The sequence below is a fragment of the Geotrypetes seraphini genome, chromosome 5 (genome assembly GCF_902459505.1).
Source record: "Geotrypetes seraphini chromosome 5, aGeoSer1.1, whole genome shotgun sequence".
In the NCBI taxonomy this organism is placed as follows: Eukaryota; Metazoa; Chordata; class Amphibia; order Gymnophiona; family Dermophiidae; genus Geotrypetes; species Geotrypetes seraphini.
The window spans coordinates 14,769,375-14,788,966 of NC_047088.1; the positions used below are offsets into that span (position 1 = coordinate 14,769,375).

A 19,592-nucleotide genomic window follows, 5' to 3' on the forward strand; every position below is an offset into this window, starting at 1 on the left:
TGTGTGCGTAAGGATGCTACCGCCCAGACAAGCATCATTCTTTGACATGATTGGTCTTTGAAAAGTAATGGCAAGCAATTTTAGTTTTATTTTTTATGCAGTAGTTATCCTAACTTGAGTAACAAAGCAATTAAGGCTTTGTTACCATTTGGATCTTCTTATCTTTGCAAACTTGGATTCTCAGCTCTGACAGAATTTAAATAAATTAAAAAAAATGGAACGACTGCAGATGGTGGATGATGAAATGCATGTTTGCTTGTTGACTATCGAGCCACATGTTGAGTTAATTTACACTCAAAAACAAGCTCATCCATCGCATTAATTAGTAATTCTATCTGCTTTAGTTTCACCATTGTTGCAATTACCCATACATAGCTTAAAGAATTTGAAATAAAAACTCTCAAATTTAAATTTGAGTTGGTTTTGCAATTTTATAATTTCAGTTATAATGTGCCGTGAAAAACATTTGCTCTGTTTAGTGTGACAGAACTAAAAAACGTTTGCGAGACACTGTGTTAAGGGGTGAAGATGATAGAAATGGTGACTCTCCAGTGGGTGAGGGAACTCTGGGAGTCTTTGGGGATCTCTAAATATCAACAGGATTTGGAACCAACCTGTCTTTGAAAACATAATCATTCATACTAAATTCTACAATTTGAATTTCATGTACAAAATGATATGACAGGAATTTGCCTGGAAGCCTCAATTAGTAGAATGCAGGTAGAAATGGCATTCCAGAGTTGAGAACCTACTGAGCGACATAAGTCATACCACTGAATCTGTATATCTGATCTCAAGAAGGCACATTGTACGTTCTTACACCTGCTGCTCTCTCATTTCTTGAGTGATCCAGATGGTCTGAGCTGGGAATGAAAGAAGCAGCTGCTCTTATCTCTTGACTGAAGAAGTAGGCCAGGGGTGTCCAATGTCGGTCCTCGAGGGCCGCAATCCAGTCGGGTTTTCAGGATTTCCCCAATGAATATGCATGAGATCTATTAGCATACAATGAAAGCAGTGCATGCAAATAGACCTCATGTATATTCATTGGGGAAATCCAGAAAATCCGACTGGACTGCGGCCCTCGAGGACCGACATTGGACACCCCTGAAGTAGGCCAACTATTGAAATGGTTGTGGGAAATAAATTAGTCTTTGAAGAATCCCAGAACCCCAATTCTCTCCTTTGTAAATAGCACAGACCATGCAATGCAGGTGAAAAGGAATTTACTGGTTGGGAGAAAAAAGGCTATTTTCTGCAATACTTCATGATATGCCTGTTGGTTGGACAGGTATGACACGAGCGCATGGTTGCCTACAACCCCTGACACCTCTCTCACATGGATAATACAGCATTAGCAAAAGTCTTCAGGGAAAGTAGCAAGGCCAAGCATGGGGTAACATTTTTTTGCAGTTTTGGCCCTGGTGGTCACTAATTTTTCTCTTTTCCCTCTTTGTCTAGCCTGGGTTGGAGCTTTGTCCATGGGAATGATCTTCCTCTTCTCTCCTGTCGCCAGCATCTTCACGGACTGGATTGGCTGCAGAGTGACCTCCTCAGCAGGAGCGACATTGGCTTTTCTTGGGCTTCTCTTCAGTTCCTTTACAAAGTAAGCTGCCAAATTGTAGAGGGCTTATGGGATTTCTCTCTTGCCATGCTGGTCTTTGGTCTTCGTTGTCGTCGATTTCTCAGTTGCATGACTTGATGTTCTGCTATGTTCTATGAAGGGAACTGGCAAGGGGCTTCCTCTTGGGCAACTGCTTGCCTTTTAACATTTAGAAACAAAATAATTATTAGATTTATTTATTTTATTTATTTAAGCCTTATATCCCGCTTAAAACCTAAGCGGATTAAAATAATGCATACATAAAATCTTTACAAAAAATCAACGTAAAACCAATCGTAAACATAATATAAAATCAAACATCTTTCAATAACTATTCATTATTAGACAGTATTTCATATCTCTTTTTTTTAAAAAACTTTCACAAATAGGGCTGTTTTCAGAAGTTTCTTAAAATGCTGAATGTTATCCATTGACCTCAATTGTCCAATCAGGCTATTCCAAAGATTCACCCTTGCTAGTGATATTGGGAAGTTTTTAGGTGTAAACAATTTTTATTTGCAATAAGAAAACACAGCCAACAAAATACAATCAACTATGGACCGACCACAAGAGAAACCCAGATATAGAACAACAATCCCAATCCCGCAACCCCCCATCTCCCCTCTCCCCAGATGCATAAACAAAGCATGAGCCACGTTGCAGTAGACCTGGACTCTGATAGTCCAAGACCCCCCCACCCCTATTTGGGGGGTTTTCCCCCTAGTATCAGTAGATACAGGGGACGAGTGAAGGAAATACAGTATGTGGCCGTAAATGAGCAGAAAACAGGGGCAAAGGATGCTGGAGAAATGAGAGAAAGGTGGAAGACCATGAGGAGAGTGAAAGACAGATCTTTGAAGGAGATGAGAGAGGCAGAGGCGGATGGAGCTGGAGAAACCATCGGTATAGAAAGCAGGTGACGGATGAGAAGAGGTTGGGGGAGGAATATTAGAGAGAGGTGAGAATTTGAAGATTAGATTGTAAGCAGAGGAAGCGGATAGCTGTTAAAAAAAAGTGAGGGCTGGAAGTGAGGGATAAGGACAAATATATATGCAAAGAACATAAGAACATAAGCAGTGCCTCCGCCGGGTCAGACCATAGGTCCATCCTGCCCAGCAGTCCGCTCCCGCGGCGGCCCAAACAGGTCACGACCTGTCCAAATCACCAGAAGGGGCCCCCATGCCACCTTGGTTTCCTATTGCGTCCTATCTTACCATCAAAGTCCTAGCCCTCCGGTCTTGCACATGCACGACCTGGTCGGGTTTCTATACTTATTTTCTGGTTAGCTTTCTCAGTATCCCACGATCCCTTTATCCCTCAGGAATCCGTCCAGTCTCTGTTTGAATCCTTGTACCGTACTCTGCCCAATCACGTCCTCCGGTAGCGCATTCCAAGTGTCCACGACCCTTTGGGTGAAAAAAAACTTCCTTGCATTCGTTTTGAACCTATCTCCCTTCAGTTTCTCCGAATGCCCCCTCGTACCTATTGTCCCCTTCAGTCTGAAGAATCTGTCCCTATCCACCCTCTCTATGCCCCTCATGATCTCCTTCCTAATCTGCCTTTTATCTGTTCCTGCCAACAATAAAGCCTGGCAAACAGGATGAGATGCGCCTACGCATTGATGCAAAAACGCACTTTGGGCAGAATTCACTAAAGTCCCGAAATATATCCGCTTCGTGTCCTATCCGTTTCAGAGTCATTGTAGCCGATCGATTCAGTAAAGCTTGTCCATGCAAATGATCCATTCGTAAACACGCCGCTATTAGCGCTGAAACATCGATTGACGCATGTGCGCACTGTATCCTTGTTGGTTTTGAAGCTCATAGCGCATGCGGTAGCTCTTTCGGACTTCACTGCGTAGAAATGGGGCGTGGTTTAATCGTGGATGTCATTAGCGGGCTCTGAATGCGCCTACCGCCCTTAAAAGTTATATTCGATTTAGGATTTTTGTTTGTTTGTTATTTGGCATTGATATTTGAAATCTACAATGTGCAAAGAGAGCACGGGGGTTAATCCGTGATTTTCTCGCCATGCGCATTACAAATCCGAGATTCACTCCCGCGCTCGCTAAGTGCATTCCCAAAAAATTTAAAAAATATTTCTAACGCTTATGTACATAAAAGTTTACAAATATTTAAAAGTTTACATATATTTTGGATTTTTGCAGGGGAAGATATATATTTTTAATGGGGTTCTTAACATGCACACGTCGGTTGCTAGGCAGAAATAGTCGTCGAGGATGTAAAGCAACTGGTCCTGGCAGTCGTAAATTTTTGGACAGGAAAGGCCAGTCGGTTTGGACGAAATGGTTTCATGAATCGACGCATTAAGAAATTTACATGCCTTTTTACTCATTTGCATGCACAGATCGGATGGTGTGCGGATGGAAGGTTAGTGAATCGAGACGGAGTCTTAAAGTGAGCGCAAACCGAGCGGTAGAAGATCGGTTTGCTTAGTGAATCTAGCCCACAGTTCTTAGGCTCGGTGAAGCTAAAACCCTCACTTGTGGCTTTCTTAGTGCCTGAGTTATGTGCAGCTGCTGTGAATCACACATAGGCATGTGTTTTTATGCCTCTGTAAATGTCCCGCATAAAAAAAAAACAACAGAAAAGAAAAAATGTTATATGTGAGGACTTGGCACAGCTCAGTGAACCTTTCTGCATTCGAATCGATTTCAAATGAACAGCATACGTGTTTGAAACCGTTTCCGTCACTGCATCTGTGCCTGCTTCAAGCAGACGGGTAATATCCCCGAGCTTGTGTTGTGGGTCTGGGCTGGCTGGCTCAATGGCTTGATACCCTGATTGTAAGAAAATAACCTTTCCAAAATTAAATTTAAAAAATTCGCCATCTGGAGCCAGATAGCCCAGTGGATTTCACTGGCGTAGCCACATGCTGTGGCCTAAAAGATGTAGTGCTGTCGGCACCGCTGAGTTTCCTATGTATTAATTCCACACGTTTGAATTAGAATGACCTGTTTTTAACATTCTGTTTGTTGATCCCTCACCAAAGCCTGAATTCAATTTTGTGGTCCACCAGTGGCAATCTCCCCGGCCCTCTCAAAAGATAAAGGTCCCCTTTGCTGCATTTCTTCTAGTAGCTTCCTGTCCTGAGCGAGCTCCCGCACCGCCCTAGAGCTTCTCCGTAGCTGAACGAAATAGAGGTGGCGTTTCCCCCTACCGAGCACCTGTTAATATTGTATGAGCAGAACTGAGAGCATGGTACCTTGCTACGATGCGGCAGATGTCAGCTATGCAAAGAGTCCTAGAATAGCTGGTGTTTGAATCAATAAACCACTGGTTTGTGAAATAATACAGAGGGAAAGCTTAATCAGAATAAAACTATTTAAGATATTACTTGCTACCTAAAACCACAGTGGCATAGAGGAGCGGACTGGTGGTTTAAAGCCTTGGGCTGAGATCCAGGGAAGCCAGGGGTTGAATCTCACAGATGATCCCTGGACAGAGGTTAATTCTGCAACCGGGCACCTCCGTGAACACCCAGTCAAGCCTATTCTACACAGCAGAACCTGTATCATTGTATCTAATATTTACAAGGTCAATATTCAGCATAATTTAACCTGGTCATTTTCAACAGCACATAGTCACTTACTGCTGAACTCAAAACCTATTTTGGGGTCATTCTGGGGGGGCGTAGCAATGGCTTACCAAGGTCAAGGTGGTGGGTGCGGTCCACCTTGGGGGCAGTCAGCAAGGAGGTGCACTGAGCAGTTGCAGAGCCGCAGCGTGTAGGCAAGCGTCTGTCGGCTCTCCCAGTCCCCTGCCCCTTCTGACGTCCTGTTCTGGGGCAGGAGATTGGCAGAGCTGACAGTCGCGCGCCTGTACACTACGGCTCCGCAACTGCTCACTGCACCCAGTACTGCTTGGGGTGGGGGTGATGTGCCTGGAGGAGGGGGTGCTACACAGTCCTTCAACGGGAGTCAGTAGGCAATGCTTCTTACCAGCTGCTTTCTCCTCTCTTGGTTTTCCTCAACAGTCGGAACCATTTGGAACCCCATTTGGTAAAGTTGTTAAATGTATTTATTATTTAGAGAGGGGGGGGCATTGTGCTTGTTTGCCAAGAGCCCATGAAAGGATTAATCTTGCCCAGGCAATAGTCACTTTTATTAATGATTTCGTACCTCTTAGTTGCTGTACAGTTTATTGCTTAGGCCAGGGGGTTCCCAAACCTGTTCTGAGGGGACCCCAGCCAGTCACGTTTTCAGCATTTCCACAGTGAATGTCAGTGAGACAGCTTTACATAGCACGCAAATAGATCAGATGAATATTCATTGTGGATACCATAGGCAGCGGAACATTTTTGCATTTGGGGGGGGAGGGGCACCCAAAGGCTCTGCCCTAGCCCCAGCAGGATCCTGTCACATGACCTCTCTCTCCAGCTCCCGACTCATTTTAAATCTTCCAGCAGCCGCCGCGCAGCGTCAACGAGCAGGCCTGCCCCGGAAGTCTTCATTCTGCGGCAATGCTGCGAGGCAGCTGCCCGAAGATTTTAAATTACAGCGGCGGGGAGGAGGTGGGAGTAGAGCTAATTTTGGGGGAGTCCATGGCCCCTGTGGCCTCCCCCGTTCCAACACCTATGGTGGATTCCCTGAAAACCTGAGTAGCTGGTGGCTGGGGTTCCCCCAGGACAGGTTTGGAAATCACTGGCTTAGGCAACATATAAGATTTTAAATAAGCAGAACCAAGTTCCCATCTTCACTTGCAATCTAGGAAAATCCCCTGGTCCCTTCTTCATACTTTTTAAGAAAGATATGAATGGAAGTGTGCTATTTTCCCATCTCTGGTACAAATTTGCTTAAAACATAATCTTTTTTGTGTGCTCACAGGTCCCTTGAAGTTCGGTATTTTACTTATGGGATCCTCTTTGGATGTGGCTGTTCGTTCGCCTTCCAACCTTCTCTCGTCATCCTCGGTCACTATTTTAAACGGCGCCTGGGTTTGGTCAACGGCATCGTGACTGGTGCCAGCAGCCTCTTCTCCATTGGCTTTCCTTTCATCATGAAGAAGCTGGGCAAGATCATTGGACTCGCTCATACGTTCCAGGTCCTCAGTGTGTTCATGTTCATCCAGATCTTCTTATCGCTGACTTTCAAGCCTATCTTGCCATCTCATGGTCACAACGGGGGGACGGAGAAGATTGCCTTCGGAAGCAAGAAACAGAAATGCATGGCCCTGATTAGAAAGTACTTAAGCTTGCAGGTTTTCAAGAGGAAGACGTATCTAGTATGGGCATCCGGAATCGCGATTACTATTCTAGGATATTTTGTCCCTTACTCGTACCTGGTAAGTGTGTGTGTGTGTGTGTGGGGGGGGGGGTTCTTACTGTAACTATTGCTTGTCTGGCATCCAAAACATACGAAAACAAAGCAGTTGCACAACTCGGATGCTGTTGAAGACAACAGATGTTGCTTTAGACTAGAGCTAACGTTGAATGTTGTTCCGGAGCAAGGAGACAAGTAGAAAGAAGCTATGAAGACACCACTTGGATTTGATCTCTCACATGAGGCACAGGCACATTTCAGTAAGGCTCCGCCATTTTGAATTTTGTCCCCAACACTATGAGTGGACTGGAAAATCTTCCCTGCCTTTAATTCCTTTCCAAAGAAATCAATAAAGCTTTTTGGTTTCTCTGGCATGAGCACCAGATGAAACTGGAAGAAACAAATCTGTTTAATAGTTGTCAGCATTATCCTACAGCGTGGCTACTGCAAGGGATGGGCAGACACAGTAATCACCTGCGGGTACTATGCCAGGAGCTGGGAGTTGATACTCTTCTAATCTGTAAGTCAGTTTCTGAGTCTGCAAGCATAAGAGTCCTCTAAAGGGAAGGAGCCCCCAAAACAACCCTATTTTATTCCGCAAGTGCCTTATTCTCAGGCTTTTGTAGGAAGCCCAGCCTAGCTGGAATGTTCCATGCTGAACTAGTGCCGACACACCAGCTTCCTCCCATTGGACTGTTCCAAAATTACTATAAGATCCGTACACTCTGGTGGTCCCGTTTCATGAGCACAGATTAATGACTCGGAACAATTGAAATAATTCAAATGCACATCATTCTTTTACCAAGAGGGTCCCTAATAAATGTAAGAACATCTGGTATTTTCCACATAATGGGGATGTACAGTACACACAATGCTCCCCAGAATTCACCACAATCCACTATACCTCAAGTGGGTCAGATACATCAAGTGAAACTAGGATGATGGTTGTCCTTTGATGCTGAGGGGGTTGGTCTATAAGGGAGGTGCTAACATTTACATACGCAAAAGTTTAGAATAATGGGCTGTGTCCAAGCCAAAATTCCACCCTTTGAACTATTCTATAAATAGATGTATACACTAGGGGGCTCCTTTTCAAAACCGAAAAAAAAAAAAAACTAGCACAATATAGCACTTGGACGTTTTAAGCACCAAAATGTCCAAGAGCCGATTTTCAAAACAGATGTTTTGTACATCTTGCAGATCATTTTCCCTCCAGTACATCTAAATCTGAAGGGAGTGTATTAGAGGCATGTTTTGGGCGGGATTAGGGCGGCCTTAGGGCTTGGGCATCCTGTAGGGATAACGAAACCTTTTTGAAGACGTCCAGGGCGTCATTTAGACGTTCAGAGTTAGACCTGTTTTAAAAGCACATAAAGGCCAAAAAGGTACCCAAACGGACCAGATGTGAAAGAAACAGCCTCTATGACAGCTGCAGAGAATTATGGGAAATCCTAGTGGAGCAGAAAGCAGGGGTCTGCAGTAGCCTGGTGGGCAGAATAGTGAACAATAGAGAGGGGGATCCTGGCCCATATACCATCCGACCCACTACATTTATGGTGTGAGGCCACCAGAACCTACTGCATTTCCATATGGGTACCACCTGCAGCCATTTGGGGTAGACAGGTGGGTCTAGTAGATTTTGGGGGAGATTTGGAGGGTTCACCATAACACTATAAAGGAGGTATGGTATAATGTGTGCCTGGCACACTTTATGTGAAGTTCACAGCAGTGCCTCACTGCTCTGTTGCACGTGGTGACGGGATAATCACGCACCGACAATCTAGCGCTGACAATTCGGTGCAAGACAGAAGCGCGCGTGGGGAAAAAGTAATTTTTAAAGAGCTCTGACTGGGGGTTTGGGGTGGCAACCCCCCCACTTTATTGGTTAGTGTTCGTGCTGCCGTTGCTGGGGGGGGTGTGGGGGGTGAAACCCCCCACATTATAGAGAAAACGGAACTTTTCCCGAAAAAAATCAGAAAAAGTTCCATTTTCGCTAAAATGGAAGTTTCCAACCCCCCGAACCCCCCTCCAACAGCAGCGCGAACACTAACCAATAAAGTGGGGGGGGGGGTTGCCACCCCAAACCCCCGTCGGACCAATTTAAAAATTAGTTTTTCCCCTGCGCGCTTCTGTCTTGCGCCGAATTGTCGGCGCTGAATTGTCAGCGCGCTGGCGTCTTGCGAGCCGCTGTCTATGAACCGTTGCACGTCTGTGTGGCCAGTCCATTACCATGTTGGCCCATCCCACAAAAATGGGTCTGTTTGGTTTTTGGAAATGGCCAGAATGTCTAGACGAGCCATTTTTTAAAAAAAAGATAGACATCTTTTTGAAAACGGTTGTTTTCCCGCCCCAACTTTTGGAAGTCCTTGCGGAACCGTCCAAAGTTGGACTTAGACATCCTATCGAAAATGCCCCTCCACTTATTTGATAGGTGGGCGTGCACGTGGGCAGAGTCTGGGCAGAACTCCCATATGTGTGATATAAGTGAGAAAAGAAATCTAAAACACATTATTTCCAATTAGCTTTTTCAAATTAAAGAAATGAGCTTGGGAAGAATATTTTTACTTTGTATTAATAAGGTTAAATTTTATTATTGATATTTGATTGTTATAGAATTTTAACTTTTTATAATTTTTGCTCTTTTTTTTTTTTCTTCCTTTCCTCTTTTTGAATGGCGTTTTTTTCTAAATTGTTTTGAAATATGGTTTGTAAACCGCTTGGATCCTATTTTGCAGTATATAAACATATGCGTCTGTAGGGTTGCCAGATTTTCCAGTCAGAAAATCCGGACTCCTAGACCCGCCCCCCAGGCCCGCCCATCCCCGCCCTGTAAAAGCCCTAATCTCGCCCTAGCCCCGCCTCTGCCTGCTCTTCCCTGCTCAATACGATTTCAGGAGGCTTTTTTAAAACCCAAAGTGCCAGGTTTTGAAAAGCCTTCTGGACCCCCGGACATGTCCTCGAAAGGACATCTGGTAACCCTTTGCGTATGTCCTATGTGTGTAGTATTCCTGGGAGAATTGAGCAAGTGCAGAATTCCTCACTTCCTCATCATGCATGGAATTCTACACATGCTCAAGAATTCAGGGCAGACACACACGCTGTGGCACTTCCTCCTGTGCCGGCTTAGACCCGCCTGTTTATGTGAACTGCTCTCTCGCATGTGCAGAATTCCGGTTCATAGACAACGGCGCGAAAGACAAAAGCGCGCGCCGCCGCACCGCTCTAAATTACAGTTTTTAGGGGCTCCGACGGGGGTTTTTCTTGGGGAACCCCCCCAGTTTACTTAATAGACATCGCGCCGGCGTTATGGGGTGTTTGGGGGGTTGTAACCCTCCACATTTTACTGTAAACTGAACTTTTTCCCTAAAAACAGGGAAAAAGTGAAGTTTTCAGTAAAATGTGGGGGGTTACAACCCCCCACAATGCCCCCACAAAGCGGCACGATGTCTATTAAGTAAAGTGGGGGGGTTCCCCCCCCACACACCCCCTTCGGAGCCCCTAAAAACAGTAATTTAGAGCGGCGCGCGCTGCTCTCAATTGTCTGGGCGCGCCTTTGTCCTGGCGCGCTTTTGACCTGACACCAGAATTCCATCAGGAGTAATGTGGGCATAAGTAAGGTTACCAGATGTCTGGGAAAACCCGGCATGTCCTTTTTTTAGAGGACTTTCCAAAACCCAGTAGGGTGTCCAGGTTTTGGAAAGCCCTGACCTCCCGACCGTATCTGGAAAACAAAGATGAGGCTTTGTGGGGGCGGGGCTAGATGCAGGGCAGGGCTGGGGGGCGGAGCTAGGGGGCAGAATGGGGCGGGGCCATGTGTCCAGGTTTCTCCAGACAAAAATCTGGTAATCTAATCTAATCTTTAGATTTATATACTTAATCTACTTCCAAATAGCTCAACTCGGTAACCCTAAGCATACATGGCAGCTGTACGGCTGATATAAGTGCTTGTGATTGAATCCTACCAAATTATTTTTGGTCTGGATTTTAACTTTGCAATAATATACTGCTTATCAAGACGCCTCAGCCCCACCACTCCTCCGCAGAAAGTTACATTCAAATCGCGGGAAGCTTCTGGTGGAACTTCATCATTGGCCGTCTTTGATTTGCTACAAAAATATTTTTTTTTAAACTTTTTTTTAATTTTTTAGTTTTTTCTTAATTACTCTTATATATTAATAATACTTATCTCAGCCAACCAAGGGAGCCAGACCCGACATGTTTCGCACGTATATCGTGCTTTTTCAAGGGTCTCCCGAGGTGCGCCGCCGTCATCCGACTCCAGAAGATTAAAGAGCAAAAGATCTTTTGCTCTTTAATCTTCTGGAGTCGGATGATGGCGGCGCACCTCGGGAGACCCTTGAAAAAGCACGATATACGTGCGAAACATGTCGGGTCTGGTTCCCTTGGTTGGCTGAGATAAGTATTATCCCTGGAGGATTCCACTTTCTAATCCAATGCAATTGAGAAATTTATTATTAATATATAAGAGTAATTAAGAAAAAACTAAAAAATTAAAAAAAAGTTTAAAAAAAAATATTTTTGTAGCAAATCAAAGACGGCCAATGATGAAGTTCCACCAGAAGCTTCCCGCGATTTGAATGTAACTTTCTGCGGAGGAGTGGTGGGGCTGAGGCGTCTTGATAAGCAGTATATTATTGCAAAGTTAAAATCCAGACCAAAAATAATTTGGGAGTTATTGTCTATCGATGTTGGCTGGATGAAGATATTTATTAAGGCCAATATTAATAGAGGCTTTATGTGATTGAATCCTATGCACGCATATGACCTGTTATCCTGGGATTCTATGAGAGAAAATAGGAACCTAACTTTCCTTTATAGAACATCTAAATACACTTCTTCCTCCGAATTCGCGGGGGATGAGGGCGGACCATAGGCGCGAATACGGATAACCCATGAATAACTTTTTTAATGTTATTTGCGGTTTTTAGAAAAAGCCTTCTGTTTTTATTATTGGAACCGCGAATAACTTTTCTACAGCGATTTCAGGGCAGGCATGCTGGGAAGAAGCCTTTCTCTCTATGAATGCTGGGAAGCAGCTAATTTGTGGGAGAAAGCATGGTAGCAGCGATTTTCAGAGTGAATGGTAAGCGATACACTTTCTTATCGGTACAGTTAAAAGGAAAAAAAAAACCTTTAATGATGACGGAATTTAGGGGGGCGGAGTCAGCTTCCGAAAAATCACGAATAAGCGAATCCGCAGATACGGAAACCGCGGATACGGAGGGAGAAGTGTAAAGCGAGTAACGGGTCATGGACTTAAACCGCCTTTCTGTACTTTACATATTCTATGCGGATCTTTTCTCTGTCCCTAGTGAGCTCTCAAACTAAGGGGTTTTTTTGTACTTGGGACAACAGAGATCTAAGTGACTTGCCCAGGGTCACAGTGGGAATCCAACTCAGTTCTGTATCCATCCAAAACAGCTGTGAAAATATATCAGTAAAAACAGATACCTGCAATTGTGGTTTCTACGATTAGTATTCTGGAGGAAAAGCCTCAGAACCCTGTTAGGGAGGAAACCCTCGTCCAACTGGAAAGGGCAAATAACTTCCTAGGCATAAAAACCTACACAACCTACTTAGAGCAAGCAAACCTCTAGCTATCCCAAAGACTAGCCAAACTGAAGGAGCTGGGCTTGTTTCCCTTATTTCCTGAAGCAGCCGCGAGGCGAAACACTTGGCCATCGTCGATGGGGATGCCTCTACACCAGGGATAGGCAATTCCGGTCCTCGAGAGCCGGAGCCAGGTCAGGTTTTCAGGATATCCACAATGAATATGCATGAGATAGATTTGCATCTCAAGGAGGCAGTGCATGCAAATCCATCTCGTACATATTTATTGTGAATATCCTGAAAACCTGTCCTGGCTCCGCTCTCGAGGACCGGAATTGCCTACCCCTGCTCTACACGCTTGAAGATAAATTTCTCATTTAATCATCCCAGCGTTTGTGATTTATAAATCTAAAAAGTACTAAATAGTGTTATATTTAAAAGATGTTCTTCAGTAAGAGTTTCTACTGTTTAATGGAGGGTTTAATGCCTAGGAAGTTATTTGCCCATTCCAGATGGACGAGGGTTTCCTCCCTAATGGGGTTCTGAGGCTTTTCCTCCAGTATACTAATCGTAGAAACCACGCTTGCAGTGTCTGTTTTCACAGCTCTTTTGGATGGACGCATCATTGAATTTCAGCGGTGTGGGTCATTTTTTTGCGCATGATTTTGCGAATCCAACTCGGTTCCCCCCGATTTTCAACCCACTGCTCAAGCCAACGTCTCGCAAATTTCTGGAAGCCTTGGCACACTAAACACTGGGCTGTGGCTGGAGGGCATCTGGAAATGCGCAGATGTCGGCATGATGACATCATCACGTCGACGTCCGCACATGGGCAAAGGAGGAGAGGTGCCAGTGTCGGCTGACTGCCTACAGAATGTGCCTCTCTTCGCTGGCACCGACACCTCCCCTCATCAGCATCTTGCGGTACAGAGTTTGCAATACACTGGTATAAGCCTTCGCCTCTGTCATTGAAGTGACATCTACTGTTGCTAAGTGTACTCGTGCAATCAAGCTCTTCTTCAGCAAACACAAACTATTTTTAGTAAAAACCTGGAATACTATGTACAATTCTGGAGGCCACATTACCACAAAGATGTGCTGAGAGTTGAGTCGGTTCAACGAATGGCCACTCGGATGGTCTCTGGTCTCTACCGTATGAGGAACGGCTGGATAAATTGCAGCTATACTCACTCGAGGAACGTAGAGAGAGGGGTGACATGATTGAGACGTTCAAATATGTCACAGGCCATATCGAGGTGGAAGAAGATATCTTCTTTCTCAAAGGTCCCGCGGCAACGCGAGGGCAGCCACTGAAACTCAGGGGTGGGAAATTTCATGGCGACACCAGAAAGCACTTCTTCACCGAAAGGGTGGTTGATCGCTGGAATAATCTTCCACTACAGGTAATTGGGGCCAGCAGCGTGCCAAACTTTAAGACAAAATGGGATTGGCACGTGGGATCTCTTCATAGAGGAAGGTAGGGGTGGGTCATTAGTTTGGGCAGACTGGATGGGCCGTGGCCCTTTTTTGCCGTCAGTTTCTATGTTTCTATGTAATTCTACAGAGAAATTCTGTTTGGACAAAATTTCTTATAGCACATATTACTCTGGATAAGCCCTGCAAATCCTCTCTAACTGTGAATGTGTGAAAGACATCCCCTAGGGCAGGGGTAGGCAATTCCGGTCCTCGAGAGTGGAGCCAGGTCAGGTTTTCAGGATCTCCACCATGAATATGGATGAGATGGATTTGCATGCACTGCCTCCTTGAGATGCAAATCTATCTCATGCATATATATTGTGGATATCCTGAAAACCTGACCTGGCTCCAGCTCTCGAGGACCGGAATTGCCTACCCCTGCCCTAGGGTTACCATTTGGCTCCAGAACGAGGAGGACGGATTGAGTCAACCGGGTTTTACTTCCATTGCTTTTGGTGGGCGTAAAACCCAGATGTCTCTTGTTTTCCTAACTGGAAGTAAAGCCCGTTTGTCTCAATCCGTCCTCCTTTTTCTGGAGCCATATGGTAACCCTACCTTACTGGGATCTCAGCTTCGCTGGAGTCCAATTTGTTTATTACGTATTTCATATCAAACTCCACAATTTCCGAGAATCACAAACACAGAACAGGCCCTCAGAGACGACAGATGTGCTTCAGACACACATCTACTGTAGTCATATAACTGCCAATTTCTGGTACTTTCTGATTGTACTTCTTTTTTTTTTCTCAGATAAAATATGTTAAGCTTAAGTTTAAGGAGGATACGAAGGACTGGATTCTTTTGGTGTGTATCGGGGTCATGTCTGGAATTGGCCGTCTTGTTTCTGGCCCAGTTGGAGACTGCATTCCAGGACTGAAAAAGATATACATACAGGTACTGTGAAGTTTTCACTTTAAGATGGGACCGGGTTACTTTTGTTATATTAAAAAGCACTGGTTCCAGTACAGGTCCTTGCAGTACTACGATTTATCATTTCTATAGCGCTGAAAGGCATATGCAGTGGTAATAGATGGTCCCTGCTCAGAAGAGCTTACAATCTAATTTGAATAGACAGACAAGACATATAAGGGTTGGGTAGTCCCCCATTCGTCATCCTTCATTGAGAGAATTGGCCACTTAACCCTACTCTTGGTTAAGGTTACCAGATGTCTGCATTTCCACGGACTGTCCGCACAGCTTTTCAAAACCCGGCACTTTATCTGGGTTTTGAAAAGCTTCCTCAAAATTGCGCGGATGCCCTCCTGCCCAACGAGAGCAGGCAGCGGGGGGCAGGGATGGGATGGGGCTAGGGTGGAACTGGGGGAGATGGGCGGTCTAGGGGTCCAGATTTTACTAAAGTAAAATCAGAGAACCCTGCTCTTAGTTTTCCAGCTTCTTAATCGGTTCACAGGCCACAACAAAACATTGCCTCCGATCCCATGGCCTTTCTCTTATTTATTTATTGAAAACATTTCTATTCTGCTTACAAACTAAGGCCCCCTTTTACTAAGCCCCGGTAGAGGGTTCTACCACGGCCCGGGGCGCTGAGTTCCAACGCTGCTCTGACGCTCATAGAATTCTAGAAGCACTGGCGTTCCATCAGAGCATTTAGCACGCCAGGCTGTGGTAGAAACCGTGGCTTAGAAAATCACTTGCATAACATAAAAGAAATAACTTTAAAAAAAAAAATAAAAAATCTAGCCAGGAGTCTTTAGGAATTATGCCAAATAATGCTGGATTTTTGTTTTATAGAACTTCCTAAACATGGAAAATTTTACTAAGGCGTGCTAGCCGTTTTAGCGTGGGTGAAATATTAACAAGCGCTATACGCTAACGCATCCATATGGACGTGTTAGCGTTTAGCACGCTGTAATATTTAGAGCACGCTAAAACGGCTAGCGTGCTTTAGTAAAATTTTCCATGTTAATTACAAACGTCAGATTCTATGATCCAAAATTTCCTATTGTTTTCCTTCCTCTTGACGTGGGCTTGATGGAATAATAATAATAACTTTATTCTTCTATACCGCCATAATCTTGCGACTTCTAGGCGGTTCACATTGAAGAAAGCTGGACAATCAGCGAGTTACAATATGTAGAATAGTCAGTGGAATTATAGTGTACAGAATCTTTAAAAAAAAATGCAGCGAAATTACAATATACAGCTTGTTAAGAATTTCAGAAAAAAAGGTCCTGAATTACAAAATACAGTTTGATTTGGATTTCAGAGGGGGCATATTGGGAAAGAGAAATGAAAAAGTGTTCGGTGAATTTCTGATTAGGTGAGATATCTGTCGAATAAGGCAGTTTTTACGACTTTTCTAAAAGCGTCATAGGTCAGTCTAGCTTTATTAATGTAGTTGTCTAGCCCAGTGTTCTTCAACCACCGGTCCATGGACCAGTGCCGGTCCACAGAAATTTCATGCCGGTCCACAGGGCCAGCACATGCATCAGGCCCAAAACAGTGTTCTTCAACCACCGGTCCATGGTGCGATCGATGTGGCGTTATCTTCGAGCCAACTCCCTCTTCCTAACTGATTCAGTGCACAAAGCCACGGGCAATGGCTCTTAAGGGCATCCTGCACCTGAACCGGAAGCCTTCTCTCTGACGTTGCAACGTCAGAGGGAAGGCTTCCAGATGAGGCAAGGGACATGCAAGGTGCAATTAATACTATTATGGGGGTGTGGTCTGGGGTGGACATTGGGTACAGATGGGCGGGGTCTGGCCCACGACTTAGCCCAGTGTTCTTCAACCGCCGGTCCACAGAATCATTTTTTTATTTCTGCCGATCCATAGATATACAAAGGTTGAAAAACACTGGTCTAGCCAATGTTGTTGTTTATTTGATTGGTACATGAAAGTTCTCTCCAGAAAGGTTTTGTATTTACAACTGGTAATGCTTAGGTATGCAAAAAGATGGCAGTTTCTGGTTTGTCTTATAGGGCTGTAGAATACAAAGTGTGTAGGAGCTGGCCCCCAAACTAGCTTGAAACATATGCAGGAGAACTTGAATATTATTCGTGCCTCGACTGGCAGCCAGTGCAGCAGTTTGTAGCAGGGGGGTGATAGGATCGCTCTTTTTCAATCCAAATATCAAGCGGACCGCTGCGTTTTGAACAATTCTAAGTTTTCTCACTGTTTTTTTGGGTATACCCATATAAACGATATTGCAATAGTCCAGAGTGGAGAGCACTAGTAATGTAGTATTCAATTGTATTGTTTCCTTTTGATTTCCATATCCTGTATCCTTGTTGGATTTAATTTGATAAAATGCATAAATAAATAAAAAAATCTATCCAACAGATAACAGTTCTCCTTTTCGTTATCTCATAAATGTAGGTCCTCAATTTTTTTTAAAAAAAATTGTACTGTACGCTTACAAAGTCTGAACATTCCTGGTAATTTGTTCCATAAGGAGTAAACCGGTATTGTAAAAGCTGCCAACTTAGTTTTGGCAAATCTCATGTTACTCAGTCCTTCAACAGATGTTTTTCTCAGGAGACTCTAACAAGGGATTTGGTCAGAAGCTTCCTGAATGTCTTGATGCATTACATCAACCAGCTCATCTTTAGCCACATGTAGTACAGCGAGGCTGCTGCCAGATGTTGCGGCGGCCATCTTGAAGAGGCAGCCGCAACAGGTAGGGGCGAGGGATCTGGCAGGTAGGCCTGTATCGATCCTGAGGAGAGAAGAAGGGTAAGAAAAGAGGGGGAACTGGGGGTGTTCAGGGATTTTCCTGGAGGGGGTATTTGAGGAGAAGACCTAGGGGTGTGTCCTGGGAAGGGAGGGGACGAGCGGGGGGGGGGGGGGCATCGCCCCAGGCGCTGCACCACTGCTCTGAGGCAGCAGACTTGTTTTGCACACATGAGCTATTCCCTGATATAAGGTAGAACAGATTGATTAAGCTTGCTTTGAAGAGACAGAGGCGTTGAGAACAAAGCGCAGCTTAACAGCGAGACCGTGACATTGAGGGATGTTGCAGGAACAAAAGTATACTGAAACATGACAAGAAACTCTGTGAAGATGATTTCTTCAAAGAATATTGGAGTTTGGCCATGCAATTTCCACTCAGTCCATTCATTGGACTACAAGAAAAAGACGATGGAATGGATGTTACCATATTTATCTCTACTACGACTACTGTTAATTATTTCTGTAGCGCTACCAGACGCACGCAGCGCTGTACAGAGTCACAAAGAGTAAGAAACAGTCCCTGCTCAAAAGAGCTTACAATCTAAACAGGCAAGACAGACAAACAGGATGTCATGGATACAGTTAAAGGGACCGGTTAATCTGGAGGGCAGAGGGGAGTACAGGACAATCAAGCCATAGAAACATAGAAGATGACGGCAGAAAAGGGCTACAGCCCATCAAGTCTGCCCACTCTGCTTACCCACCCCCTGTCTATGCCCTAATGACCCAATTTCCTTATCTTGACCCTCGTAGGGATCCCACATGGGTATCCCATTTCTTCTTAAAGTCTGGCATGCTGTCTGCCTCGATCACCTGCACTGGAAGCTTGTTCCAATGATCAACCACTCTCTCTGTGAAGAAATACTTTCTGGTGTCGCCATGAAATTTTCCGCCCCTGAGTTTGAGCGGGTGCCCTCTTGTGGCCGAGGGTCCCTTGAGAAAGAAAATATCATCTTCCACTTCGACACGTCCCGTGAGGTACTTAAATGTTTCGATCATGTCTCCCCTCTCCCTACGTTCCTCGAGAGTTTAGAGCTGCAATTTGTTCAGTCTCTCTTCGTACAAGAGACCCTTGAGCCCCGAGATCATCCTGGTGGCCGTCCGTTGAACCGATTCAGTTCTGCGCACATCTTTACTGTAATGTGGCCTCCAGAATTGCACACAGTACTCCAGATGAGGTCTCACCATGGCCCTGTACAACGGCATTATGACTTCAGGTTTTCGGCTGACGAAACTTCTATTGATACAACCCAATATCTGCCTTGCCTTAGATGAAGCCTTCTCCACTTGATTGGCAGTTTTCATGTCTGCACTGATGATTACTCCTAAATCTCATTCTGCTGAAGTCCTAGTTAAAGTTTCTCCGTTCAAGAAGTACGTCCTGCATGGATTTCCGCTTCCGAGGTGCATGACCTTACATTTCTTAGCATTGAAGCCTAGTTGCCAGGTTGAGGACCAACTTTCCAATGTAAGCAGGTCCTGCGCCATATAATTCTGTAAACTGCATTCACTTATTATATTACATAGTTTGGCGTCATCGGCGAATAGTGTTATTTTACCTTGAAGCCCTTGTGACATCACTGATGAGGTTGGCTCTTATTGGTGGAATGAGGCATTATGACATCACAATCTCAGCTCTGCTTCTCAAAGACTGAAGCTCTTCACACTAGTACTATGAATTATTTCTATAGCGGTACCAGACACATGCAGCATTATACAGAGTTATGAAGAAGAAAGTCCCTGCTCTAAAGAGCTTACAATCTAAACAGACAAACAGGATGTTATGGATACAATTAAGGGAAACAGTTAATCTGCTGGCTGGGTTAGAGAGCAGAGGAGTAGGGGAAAGGATTAAAGGCTCTATCAAAAAGGTGGGTTTTCAGTCTGCTTTTAAACAAGGGAAGGGGCTTGACGGACAAACTCGGATAATTTATTCCAGGCATAGGGGGCAGCTAGACGAAGTCTGGAATT

The 19,592-nt window shown here is 44.7% G+C and overlaps 1 protein-coding gene across 2 annotated transcripts in view; it reads left to right on the forward strand.

The window, feature by feature from the left end:
- Positions 1-19,592, forward strand: part of SLC16A2 (solute carrier family 16 member 2) — a 149,349-nt gene that overhangs the window by 105,870 nt on the left and 23,887 nt on the right. For both annotated transcript variants that reach the window (XR_004539470.1, XM_033944702.1), the window contains exons 2-4: positions 1,459-1,603; positions 6,447-6,903; positions 14,679-14,822. Coding sequence is in view for 1 of the 2 variants with exons in the window: in XM_033944702.1 (XP_033800593.1) it covers positions 1,459-1,603; positions 6,447-6,903; positions 14,679-14,822 (746 nt within the window). In the remaining variant the exon portion in view is untranslated. The remainder of the gene's footprint in view (positions 1-1,458; positions 1,604-6,446; positions 6,904-14,678; positions 14,823-19,592) is intronic.